General features: G+C 57.9%; 1 protein-coding gene across 1 annotated transcript in view; it reads left to right on the plus strand.

The window, feature by feature from the left end:
• Positions 1-1,593: 1,593 nt before the first annotated feature.
• Positions 1,594-12,821, plus strand: part of LOC144223230 (protein tweety homolog 2-like) — a 15,003-nt gene continuing 3,775 nt past the window's right edge. Inside the window, exons 1-9 of the mRNA XM_077753950.1 lie at positions 1,594-1,646; positions 2,164-2,236; positions 6,149-6,218; positions 6,472-6,527; positions 6,823-6,915; positions 7,220-7,312; positions 9,051-9,193; positions 9,853-10,038; positions 10,537-10,615. Coding sequence (XP_077610076.1) covers positions 2,165-2,236; positions 6,149-6,218; positions 6,472-6,527; positions 6,823-6,915; positions 7,220-7,312; positions 9,051-9,193; positions 9,853-10,038; positions 10,537-10,615 — 792 coding nt within the window. The 5' untranslated portion in view covers positions 1,594-1,646; position 2,164. The remainder of the gene's footprint in view (positions 1,647-2,163; positions 2,237-6,148; positions 6,219-6,471; positions 6,528-6,822; positions 6,916-7,219; positions 7,313-9,050; positions 9,194-9,852; positions 10,039-10,536; positions 10,616-12,821) is intronic.

Here is a 12,821-nt window from a genome sequence, read left to right on the forward strand (position 1 = left end):
CGTGATGGAGGGAGAGCCTTGCATTTGCTCCAAACCCCCAGCTCCAGTCCTGGAAGCCCCAGAGGCTGCAGCACACCTCCATGCAGCAAGTCAGGGGTCTTGATTAGCCCCCTTTCTTGACACTCAGCCTCCACTCACAGAGGCGGGAAGAACTTCCCTTGGCTGCCAGGTGGCCTCAGCGTGTCCCCTTCCCTCTGGGAGCCACTGTCGCTTTCTTCCAGCTCCACCCCCTCCCACCTGCACTTGGCACGCCTTCTCAGCCTCCTGACGGTGCTGGTGAAGCAGCAAATCATTGCTGGAGAGGAGGGGGTCCGTGAGTTTATTTGGCTGTTGCATCAAGAGAAATAATCATGGGGGCTTGGAGAAGCCCCTCTATCTGTCCCTTCTGTCCAGCAGTCTCCCAGTGCAGGGCAGATGGAAGTGGCTGCTAGGTGAGGCTGGCACTTGGTTGTAAGGAACCCCTTGGGATCCTGTTTGGAAGCGAAAAGAACTAGGGGGCTTTGCATAGGATTGAATCAGCACCTCTGGACTTTGGACGCTCCGGATTCCTCAGCCCGTGCTTTGGAGAAGCAGGAAAAGAAGGACTTTGAAATCCCTCAGTGACATGCCTTATGCATCTAGTGAGCATTTAATTTTTCATCCAGCTCTGAGAGATGAAGTTTCCAGCAATAATGGTTTGGAAACTGAGGCTCAAAGGAGGGAGGGAGGCAGCCTATCAGGGTCTCCCAAATGGTGTGTGACTGCCTGTCCCCGTCAGCACAGCTCTGGGTGGAGGCAGAAGGCCTGAGGAGTGAGGGGTGCCCGGCCTGGGGCTCCCTTGCCCGCCGCTAAGCTCCCTGGTGGTCTAGGAATGAGCCCTCCCCCCTCCTACTGCAGGCACCCCTGGCATAAGCCCAGGGCCTGGCACAAATATTGCTGACATGAACCTAACTGTCCTAAGTAGCGTGTCCCAGGCCACTGGGAGGGCTCGACGGGAAGCCAGGTGGAGCCTTCATCACAGAAGCGGCAGCTTAGGGGCTTTCTTAGATCTGTGGACATAAATGTCAGCCGTGATCTGACGCTGGTGGGAGTCCTCGAAGCAGCAGGGACCAGGGTCCAAAGACGTGCCTGCTGGGGGCTGCAGGGAGACCATGGCCACCTGCCCTGTCCAGCGAGGGGCCACTCGCCACAGGCGGTACTGGAATAGAAATTGATCAAAAGCAGCTAAGCTTAGAAATCCGTCTCCTCCGTTGCCCAAACCACATCTCAAGTCCTCCGGAGCCACGCGTGGGCGGGGGCAGGTACAGTGGGCGGTGCAGAGGTTGAACACGTGAGTCACTGCAGAAAGTGCGAGCGGGCAGTGCTGCTTTAGATCCTCAGCCTCGGCGGCGGAGGGTGGCCCCTTTGTCCAGGCAGAATGGGGGGGTGCAGCCCCGGGAGCCCCTGAAGAGCCTGTCTGCTGTGCACACTGGGTCTTCCTGTCCAGGGCAGGGGGGCACAGCCTCATGTGCTCTGCTGCTGGCTCGGGGCCGTTTGTCCAGGGGGGTCTGGGGGTTGCCGTGCAGGCATCCCTGGTGAGCACGAGCTGTGGCCACACCTCCCCCTCACCNCATCTGCCTTGTCACCTGCCTGGGACTGGCCAGGCGCTCCAGGGGACTCCTGGCCTCGTAAGTATCCCTGTCTGTGGGCTGGAGAGCCAGATAAGCATGGAGGGTGACAGTGCCTCCACCTGAGAGAGTGGGGGCCTGGCCAGCCTCGGAGGGTGTGGTGGGAGGGGTCGAGAACCTGAAGCCACCTTCTGATGCCTCCTCAGCCCCCAGCCGAGGGAGGCAGCAGCCATTGACTTGCCATCTGGACACGGAGCAAGGACTGGGCTTTCCTCCGTGGCCCCCAGCTGCCCCTGGGCCTGACCGCTGAGCAGCTGGAGCAATGTGGCCCAGGTCTTAGAGCCCCTGTCATCTCTAACCAACACCTCAGCGGGCGGCCTCGCGGCTCTGTGTCTGTTCAGCCCAGGGATCTGTGCTCCAGGCTCCATGCCTCTCCCAGCAGTCAGCGGGCTGATGTTAGAGCCCACTGCAAGAGTTTCAGGAGCCAGGGGCAACAGGGTGGTGGCTGGGAGGAAGGGCACTGGAGGCTGGTGGGGTGACAGCCCTCACTGCCTGCCACCATGTGCCTCTCCCCCAGGATGCTGTGCTGCGGGGTGCTGGCTGTGTTCCTCAGCTGGACGTCCCTGGCGGCCGACACGGCTGCAGCAGTGGTGAGTTCGGGGTGGGGGTGGGGGAGGGAGGGTCCGGCCAAGACTGTCCGTCTGATGCGTCCTGTCCAGAGTCTCCAGGACAGGGCCAACTTCCGGTCTCTGTCCCTAACCTAGAATCTCTGAGCTGAGTGAGCTTGGCTCATTCACACCAGCCCCCTTGCCCACGATCACGAGGTGTTTAAGGGCAGAACCAAGATACGATGCCTGACGCCTGATCCCTTTCCCACCCCGCTGGCCCGTTCCCAGCCGCTGCTGGTAATGTAACACTGGGATGGCCGGGTGACCTCTCTGGGCCTGAAGGACTAACTGGCTCTGGTGGGGATGGGCGGGATCTCAGCGTCAGGCTGGAGAAGCCTCCGGCTTCAGAAGCACACTGCTTGGCCGGCTTCCCTGGGCATCGGGAATGTGGAATGTGGCATTTAGCTTGCCTTCCGGCCCCTTGCCTTGGACTCACACACACAGCCTAAAACACAATGGTGTATGTTTCTGGATGCGATGCCTCAAAATGCCTCAAAAGAAACACACAATGTGGGGGGAGCTTCCTATGTAGGTAGGTATGGCCTTTAAACACACCTAATGCCCAATTTAAGCTGTTCGAAAGAGTCGTTTGTTCACTGACTTCTTGGCTCTGTGGCGCTCAGCGGTGCCTGGTGCCCCAGAGCCCAGGAGGACATGATATTTGCTCTTGACATAGTCTCAGCCTGCAGAAGGACCTATAGGCAGATCACTGCGACCTCGTGTGAATGGATGCCATGGAGGTACATGGTGTGTGTGTGTGTGTGTGTGTGTGTGTGTGTGTGTGTGTGTTGAGGGAGGCAGGACTGACCAGGGGANCCTATAACTGCGACCTCGTGTGAATGGATGCCATGGAGGTACATGGGGGTGTGTGTGTGTGTGTGTGTGTGTGTGTGTGTGTGTGTGTGTGNGCGACCTCGTGTGAATGGATGCCATGGAGGTACATGGTGTGTGTGTGTGTGTGTGTGTGTGTGTGTGTGTGTGTGTGTTGAGGGAGGCAGGACTGACCAGGGGATTTCAGGGCCTCCCTGCCTGATTCAGGGGCCACAAACTAAGCCCATGACCTGCATCTGTACTGCCCTAGCTACCTGGGGATAAAAGAACAGTCAAGGGCACCTTCTGGAAGCCCATTCTCCACACTGACACCTCGCCCAGGGACTTGGGGGCCGGCCTGTCTCTCTGGCCTTGGGCAGTTTGCCTCCATGATGCCCACAGTACAGATGGCCCCTGGGCTGCTTGGCTCATGGCAGCCTCTGGGAGAGCTCGTCCGGAAGGGAGAGGAGGTGGGTGTCTCCTGTTTGGTTCCCCGCCCCCACCAAGCAGTGCCCACCTTGGGCATGAGGGAGAATAAGCAGGCAGGAGCCTGTGTCCCAAGGGCCGGGGCCCCTCCAGTTGCAGAGAAGGGCATGATGGGAGGACCTCGGTCATGCTCCAAAGCATCCTGATGTCATCAGGAGCCGAGCGGGCACATAGTCCAGGGAGTGGCTGCTGCCCGAACCACATGCACAGCTGCCTGGCTGACAGCCTCTCCTCTGGGGACGAAAGCTCAGGGGGAGTCTGCACAAGGCAGGCTTTCCAGGGGGCTCCGTGCTGCCCCTCGGGCAGCCTCTGCCTTCTGGAAGCAGTGGAAACTTCCAGCTTGCTGCCATGAGCTGCCCTTGGGGGGACAGCTCCCTCCCCGCAGGGGCTTCTGTGTTTGGGGAGGCCAGAGGCGGTTTAATCCCCCAGCTGGGNGGACCCCTGGGAAAGTTACTGAAGCTCTCCAGACCTCAGCTTCCCCGAGTGTGAAATGGGGAGAAGGACAGCACTTGCCCCAGAAGAGGAGAAGGGTTGGTCACCCNCATTTCTGTCTTGTGAGGGGCACAGGGGGACTCCAGAGTGTCACTTGTGTCACTTGTGGTCTCCAGAGCTGCCTCAACTGGGCTGGACACTGGGCTTCTCCGGTGCTCAGTCCCCCACTGCACCCCGTGCCTCCTGCCCCAACCCCCTCCCCATCACTGTGTGAATAATGCACATATGGGCCTTTGTCTTCAATGCCAGGAAAGTTGAATCCTCACTCAAGGGCCTGAAGGGCAGGGGCCTGAGTGGGGAGGGAGGGGGCCTCCCTCTTTGGATCCCATACTTTTGGAGGGTGGTGACCCAGGCCAAGATGGCAGCCTCCCTCTTTCTTTCCCAAGGCCTCCCACCCCCCACTCAGGTCTGCCTCCTCCCTCTATGCCGCTCCAGTGACGGGTTGGGGTGTCCCCTGGCCTGCTGGTACTGTGGCTCTGATTGGTAGTAATAAATCAGTCTGAGTGATACATGTTAGTGATTTGCCTATAGAGCAATTCTCCCAGGGTCCTGTGCACGTGACTGTGTATGTGTGTAGGCATGTGTGCATGTACAGGTGTGTCTTTTGGAAGCTCCGTGTCTAAAGGGGCATCTAGGGGCACCTGGGTGGCTCAGTCAGTTGAGCGTCTGACTTTGGCTCATGTCATCTCATGGTTCGTGGGTTCGAGCCCCGCGTCCGGCTCTGTGCTGACAGCTCAGAGCCTGGAGCCTGCTTCACATTCTGTGTCTTCCTCTCACTCTCTCTTTCAAAAATGAATAAACATTTTTTGAAAAATGTAAAGGGGCCTCTTATTCCCCAACCCTACTCAGAGCCCATAAGTACCATGATGCAGCTTGCCCCGTACTAGTGCCTAGAACGGCACAGGCATCTAATCTAATAGGTGCTAACTAAGTAGTTACTGACTCTGTGAATGAATGAATGCGGCCCCAGCATGGAGCCACTCCTGAAGGAGGGCAGGGCACAGGCAGTGTGGAGCCGTGGGGAGGGGTTCCTCCTCGGGGAGCACTCCCTGGAGCAGGAGAGCCCCTAGGAACAGGCTGGAGGACCAGAGTTTACTCTGGCTGCTCTATAAGGTGGGGGGCCCCCTTTGCCCAGTACTCCACTGCACCCCCAGCTGGACCTGGGAAAGGCCTGGCTCAGAGGATGGCATCCTCACTGCTCCCTCTCCCAGCCCCCTGACCTGCCCCTGCATAGTCCATGGGCCCCTGGTGGTTGCCTCTCCAGGCCATGCTGTGGGGCCCAGGCCCTCCCGCTCATTGGCGGCAGAGCCGGGAGCCCGTGGTCTAACTCCCCATCTCCCCGCTCTTCCCATCTTACCCTGAGCAAGACGCGCACCCAAAGGCTTAGAGGTACATCAATACCAATAGAATTCTTTAGGAAGAGTCCGGGGGACGCTTCACAGATTGACACCCCAAAAGCACGTGGGGCTTAGTAACAGCAAACAGAGGCCAGCAAAGGCTGTGGTGCAGGAACTGCCCAACACACACCTTGCAAGTTCACGGATCCCTGAGGTCCATCCCAGGATTGAGAAATAAAGAGTAAGAACTAACAGTGCGAAGTGCTGGCTCTCCACCAGTCACTTTTCTGGGTGTCTTATTTATTTGTTTATTTTAATGTTTGGAGAGAGAGGATGCAAGTGGACGGGGGGCAGAGAGAGAGAAAGAGAGAGAGCAAAGAAGGAGAGAGAGAGATGTGGGGCTCACCCAAAGCAGGGCTCAAACTCACAAACTGAGATCATGACCTGAGCCAAAGTCAGATGCTTAATGATGAGCCACCCTGGCGCCCCGGATATTTTACATAGATTAGTTCGTAAGGTGGATGGCGTTTTTCTCTCCGTGTTATTGACAAGCAGCTGTGACACAGAAAGAGTAAGTCACTTGTCCCAACTTACAGAGCTAGGAAGGGGCAGAGCCAGGATTCAGGCCCAGGGAAGCTGGCTGCTGCCTCTCCCTATCCATCCAGGACTGAGTGGAGGGGTCTGAGTGGCTGGGGCTGTGGGTGCCTGACTCCAGCCGGGACCCCGGCATCATAACTTTCCTCAACCCTCCTGTCTCTCTCTGGCTCAGAGCACCAGTGACTTCTGCTCGGCTCCCGACACCTTCATCCTGAACATCACAGAGGACCACATCCGCACAGGTAACCAGCCCTCAGGCCCTCCGTTGTCAGGAGCAGCTGTGAAGACTCAGAACCACCCTACGGCCAGCCAGAACTTTCCGCCCTATAGTTCCCTGCCCTTCCCCACCCCCCAGCCTTAGATCCAGCTGGACCTCTGGGCCATTTCTTAGAATCACCCTCTTTGGGAGCTTGGGAACTGGCTTGGCCACTGAGGACGGATGAGGGCCTGGTCACCTGTGAGCTCCTGCCTGATGCCGATGCCTTTGCCTTGCAGAGGTGACCAGTTACTACCTCTATTGCAGTCAGAGCGTAAGCAGCCCCTTCCAGCAGGTACGCCCACCCAGCCCCATCCTCACCCTGCCTACCGCCCCCTCTCGACCCCAAGCCCCTACCCTGACCAGTAGGGTGTAGGTGGCTGCGTGCTTTTGGCTCCATCGTGAGGCCGATGCCGCTTGTCCGAGGGCCACACCTTGAGTAGCAGGAAGCAAGGGGACCCGTGCCGCTCCCGCAAAGCCTGAAGGATGAGGGGAAGGGCCGGAATCAGGGATGCCAGCAGTCACGACTGCCGGGGAACAGGGCCTGGGAAGGTGGGCCTCACGGCGGGGCTGCCGTCTCTCCTGGCCAGGCCCTGACCGTCTTCCAGCGCTCGCTCACCACCATGCAGATCCAGGTGGCCGGTCTGCTACAGTTTGCCGTCCCCCTGTTCCCCACGGCAGAGGTAAGGCGGCGGCCTCCTCGCAGTATCTGTGCTGGAACGGGGCAGGGAGGGAGCCCCAGCTGGACCCTGACAACCCTTCTCCCCTCCTCCCCCCCACCTCACCCCTCCTGAACCCCGTGGCTTTGCAGAGCCAGCCTATGGAGAGCGCTCCCCTCCCCGGGGATCTAATCTCCCTCCTGCCTTTGGCTCGAAAGGCCCCTGTGCACCTGCACACGCTGCTGTCGGTGGAGTTATCCACGAGCCCTTCCCCACCGCTCACTCCCTGTCTCTCTGCCTGTCTGCGTGTTTCCCCTTCCTGCTTCAGAAAGACCTGCTCGGAATCCAGCTCCTGTTGAACTCATCGGAGTCTGGCCTTCACCAGCTGACAGCCATGCTGGATTGCCGGGGGCTGCACAAGGTGCTGGGGCGGCCCTGGGTGGCATGCAGGACGGGGGCACCCCAGCCGGCCACGTTTTCCCAGAGAGCAGCCAGTGAAGGCTAGGAGAGCGATCGCCCGGGCTCCCTTCAGGCATGGGGTCAAAGCTGAACAAGAGGAAGCGGGAAGAGGTGTCTGGCTTCTTGATCCTCTGAAATAGCTGAGACAGGGAGAGTCCATGGAAGATACCGGGGGACTGGGTTATGATCAGGTTAGTCCTAGAACATTGGGCGACCGTAACCCACATGAAGGAGGCTATTTTCTATTGTCCGGACTCGCCCGCCATCTGGTCAACCCGTCCATGTCTCTGGCTGCAGGTGAATATCCTTTGCTCATTGCCAGGGTCACCTCTCCAAGAACTTGGCATACCAGACAGCTCCTAATGCAGGGGACACTCAGAGTATGTGGGCTCCCCTCCCCCTAAGCATTAAGCCAGTGTGTGTGGACACTTCCCACATCCTATATGGATTTAGCACAAATGGGCCTATAATGATCATGGCTGCCATGTAGTAAGCCCTGATTCTGTTCTCACCCCTGTTCAGTACAGTCTGTACCCACAAACCATTCAGTTGTCATGGTTGATATTGTCAAATATGCGTTATTTCATGGGCAGTTTTATAGAAAAAGAAACTGCATGTGTGGACAGATGGGTATTTATATACGGATATCTTTTTTTTTTTAATGTTTATTTATTTTTGAGAGAGAGAGACAGACAGAGCACGAGTGGGGACGGGCAGAGAGAAGAGGGTGACACAGAATCCCAAGCCGGCTCCAGGCTCTGAGCCGTCAGCACAGAGCCCGACTCGGGGCTTGAACTCTCAGACAGTGAGATCATGACCTGAGCCAATGTCGGATGCCCAACGAACTGAGCCACCCAGGTGCCCCTGTATGCATATATATCTATAAAGTGGCTCACTGAAGGTTCCAGGCTATCAGGTCAAGGGCTTGGGTTTGGACCTTGCCACATGCTGTTTCTCCCTCTGTACCACCCACCTCCAAATCCCTCAGCACATCCTAGCATCTAAACTCTCAAATATGCATGTGATTACATCCACTTCTCTCTCCCTCCCCACTTCCGCCATGACCCAAGCACTGCCCTGCACCCCTGCTTGACGGCCGTGGCCTCTTAACCAGTCCCCAACCTTTCCTCACCCCTTTACCTTCCATGACCTTTCATACACAGCAACCACAGTGGTCTGTAAAAGTGAGCTGGGTCACATCCCTTTCCTCCCATCCTGTCCCTTTCTGATAAAAAACAAACTCCTCACTTGCCTGCAAGGCTTAAGCGGGAACTGGCGCCCCCTCATCCCGTCTCCTCTGGCCCTTTTTTCTCTTTCCTGAACATGCCACACTTGTCCCCTTCCCCCATCTGCTCAAGCCACAATCCACTCCTGGCCATGCTGGTCTGAGATGAAATGTCCCGTCTTCTGGCTTCCCTACCCTGCAGCCCTGTCTGTCTTGCTCGGAGCTGATCCTGACCCTCCCGTGACTAGCACCCAGTAGGTGGTCAGCACATGCTTATGGAGTGAACCCAAGAAGCCCCTTCTGTTGGGTTCCAGAGTGTGGACCCTTAGTGGCTGTACAAAGTGTACAAAGTGCTCGAGATAGAGACCGTTAGATGGTCCCAGGCCCAGACTTGAGGCGAGGGGCTACCGGAAATGAGCTCAGACCCCGGGCGTGCCCTGACCCGCCTTCCAGCCACGTGTCCCTCCTCCTCCAGGACTACCTGGACGCCCTTGCTGGCATCTGCTACGACGGCATCGAGGGCTTGCTCTACCTCGGCCTCTTCTCCCTCCTGGCCGCCCTGGCCTTCTCCACCATGATCTGCACGGGGCCGCGGGCCTGGAAGCACTTTACCACCAGGTGGGCTGCCTGGGGCCCTCCTCGGGGAGCAGGCGGGAGGCTCTACTCTGTGACTGAGCCCAGAGCCGATAACCTGGGCCAAACAACAGCAGCAGGGGGCCCAGACATTCAGCCTCAGCAGCTTTTGCAGAAATTTTCCTGAGAGTGCAGACAGATCCCCCCAAAGGAGGTTCCAAGGGCCTGAGGCAGGAGTGCAGCTAAGGATGGTGACAGCATCATATGACCCCCTGGCATCCCTTGCTTGTCCTTTTTCTCTGAAGGACTTTGTGACGCAAGATGATGAGGGCTCTGGATGCTGGAGGGGCGCTTCCAAAACAGCAAGAAGGATAGGCTATCGCACTGTTAGTGGGGCACCCACATTCTCATGGAGGAGGTAGAGATGAGGTGGTGTTTCAGTGCCTGTGGGTAGATCAGACCAAAGGAAGCAAGGCAAGGAGGGTCAGTGCGACAGGGTCAGCGCAGCGGGCTGCCTGGAGGAGGTGGACGTGAAGCTGGAAACGGGTGATCTGTGTGTGAGGCATGTGTTTCAGGAACCTGAGGGAGACACACGCGTGTGGCCAGAGAAGAGTCCTGGGAGCGAAGACCGGGAAGCAGGCCACGACCCCGCTGCCTCCGAGTCTGGGCCCTCACGGCCGCCCGTGTCCTGTGTGTCGTTCTAGGGACAGGGACTATGATGACATTGACGGTGACGACCCTTTCAACCCCCAGGCCCGACACATCGCCACTCACAACCCCCCTCGGGGGCAGCTTCGAAGCTTCTGCAGCTACAGCAGTGGCCTGGGTAGCCAGACCAGCCTGCAGCCCCCGGCACAGACCATCTCCAACGCCCCAGTCTCGGAGTACATGTATGGCAGCGGCTTCCCGGGCCTCCCCCTGCACATGTCTCCACACATCGCGGCTGGGGCAGCGTCGGCCCACCCAGCCCTGGGGGAGCTAGATCTGGGGCGCATTTGGGTCCAGAGAACCGGGTTGGGAGGAAGGCATCAAAAGCCAGCCATGGTCCCCTCACCCCCCCCACCCTGCTGCAGCCACAAGATGCCTGGTGGGAAGTCCCCCGGGGGCATTAGCCACCCCAGCACATGTGTACCCCGTAGATGCCAAGCCTTGCCCTCATGGCAGATCGCAGGGCCAAGAAGCTGCCTTTCTCCAGGCCACGCTGCTCTGGGCCCCTGGTGCCCCATCCGCTGCTTCTTCCCTGGGCCTCTCCTCTTCCAGCCCACGGTTCCCCCGAGGTCCGTTTCCCTCCCCCACTCGCACATGCACACCCATGGGCCCCTCCTGGAGAAATCTGAGCACCTCCACCCCAGTGCCTCCCCGTCCTGAGCTGTGCTCTTGGCCCACAGGAACCAGGCCATGCTCTTTGGCGGTAACCCACGCTACGAGAACGTTCCACTCATCGGAAGAGGCTCCCCTCCTCCCACGGTAGGCTGGGCTCCAGGGCAAAGTCATAGCCACGGCCCTTGTTGGGGAAGCGATGACAGATAAGACCTCTCCCCCAACCCCTCCGCAAAGGTAGGAAATGCGAAACAGCTTTGGTTACTGAGTAAGCGTTAAACCAGGACCGCCATGCACGTCGCTGGCAGTCCGCTAAAGACAGTGCAAAGACAGAAGGCTCACCCCGCGCACGCTTGTCCCCAGGCAAGAGAACCCGCACTAGTCCATTCTGAACACCTGCCAGTTAGGGCGGCCATCAGCGTTGCTCATCGCCACGGAGATGGGGGCAGCCCTTGATGCTTACCTTCCAAAGAGGTGGCTCCCAGACCCTTAAGAAAACGTTCCTGGTTACAAAGCTGGCAAGAGGCTGGTTTAGCCTTTAAAAAGGTTTATGTACATCTCAAAGGGACAGTTAAATAACTTGGAATAAGTTTTGCCAAGCGAAATAATCTTAAGAAGAGAGAGCGTCCCTTTCTGCTCCAAGGAAATTGTTTTGCTCTTTAAGGGTGTTTAGCCTTTCACCCTGGGCGTTGTGGTCTGGGACACCAGGCTTCCTTTTAACCCCGCTCGGCTGGTACCTGAGTGGGGCCCGTGCCTCCCGCCCATGCCCACCTCCAGCCAAGGGACTGAGACTCAGCGTCAGGAAAGGAGCCTGTGGCGCGAGGGGGTGCACATTGGAGAGAGAAGGCTCTGTCGTCTCCCAGAGAAGCACGGGGGCACAGGAGTCCTGGCTGAGACGGATTGCTGCAGGTAGAGCCAGGAGACCATGGAGTCCAAGGGCACAGACTCCTGTGCCAGATGCCTGGGTTCGCACCCAGCTCATTGCTTCCGACCTCCGTGACTTTAGACGAGCACTTTGCCTCTTTGTGCCTCAGTTTCCCCACCCCTAGAATGGGGATGGTAACAGCACACACCTCACGGCAGTGGTGGGCGTGGGAGGAGTGGGTCACCGTAAGCGCGTGTATGTGTGGTGCATAGGTGCTCTTAGAGGGAGCCGCTTACTTCACCCCTACTTCCACTGGCACGCACGCTCCCTCCTGGCCCACCTTCTCCACAAGCTGTGGCATTTGTATGGTGCGTGCTTTCTGTGCGGCGGATGGAAAGCCAGGTTGGAAGTCTGGGATGGGGATGGGTACAGGGCACAGTTCAGGAGCCCGGTGTCTGTCGGGGAGGGCACCCCTGCCTCCACTTGACTGGACAGGCATTTAAAACTTTTGTTAATGTTTATTTATTTTTTGAGAGAGAGCGAGAAAGCATGTGCAAGGTGGGGGACAGAGAGAGAGTGGGGGACAGAGGATCCAAAGCAGGCTCTGCACTGACAGCAACAAGCCCAATGCGGGGCTCAAGCTCACGAACCATGAGATCATGACCTGGGCTGATGTCAGACACTCAGGTGACTGAGCCACCCACGCTCTCCTAGACAATGCATTTTTATTCAGGGGGTTTGGAAGGGGCCCTCCAGCTGGGAAACTAGAGCCACTGCTTCTGGGGACCCAAGGACACAGGGCCGATGACACATGCCCGGGCCCTGGTCCTCACACACACTCATGCATGTCCAGTGAGTCAGCCCCAAACACAGATGGTGCTTGTGGTAGAAACCACAGTGCTGCTCTCAGGGGAAGAGAGAGGTGGAGACCCAGCCCTGCCTTCAGGAAATGCCTAACCTGCAGCAAGAGAAGCTAACAGAGGCGGCTCTTTGGGACATTGGAGGTGGGAGCTGTCCCTCTGAGGAAGCCCTGTGCAGCAGGTGGCATTGGAGCCATAGCTTTGAGCAGGGTTCTCGCCCAGGGACAGTTCTGCCCCCAGGTGACATTTGGCCTGTCTAAGCATTTTGGGTTGTCACAACTGGGAGGGGNCCTTTGCATATTACCAGTTGCTGTAGTCCCAGGAATGCAGACTGATTTTAATTGTAATCTGAGCAAAACGTAATTAGGGGAAATCTGCTGCTGTGAATGAAGAATTAGTCAGTGCGCCATGATGCCAAATAAAAATGATTTTTGGATTACCTTCTGTTTTGAAAGATCCAGGCCACTCTCCCTGCCATTAGCGGAGATAATCAGGAGCTGACCTTATTTGCAAGGCTCAAGGGCAGACTTCCCCTTCCTCTCTAGAATTAAGACCTGCTTAGGGACTCTTAGAGCTTTGGCCCAGTTGGCTGCCCAGCCCCACCCAGCTCGACCCCCACCGCCGGCCG

Source organism: Crocuta crocuta, unplaced genomic scaffold, assembly GCF_008692635.1.
Source record: "Crocuta crocuta isolate KB4526 unplaced genomic scaffold, BGI_CrCroc_1.0 scaffold50, whole genome shotgun sequence".
NCBI lineage: Eukaryota > Metazoa > Chordata > Mammalia > Carnivora > Hyaenidae > Crocuta > Crocuta crocuta.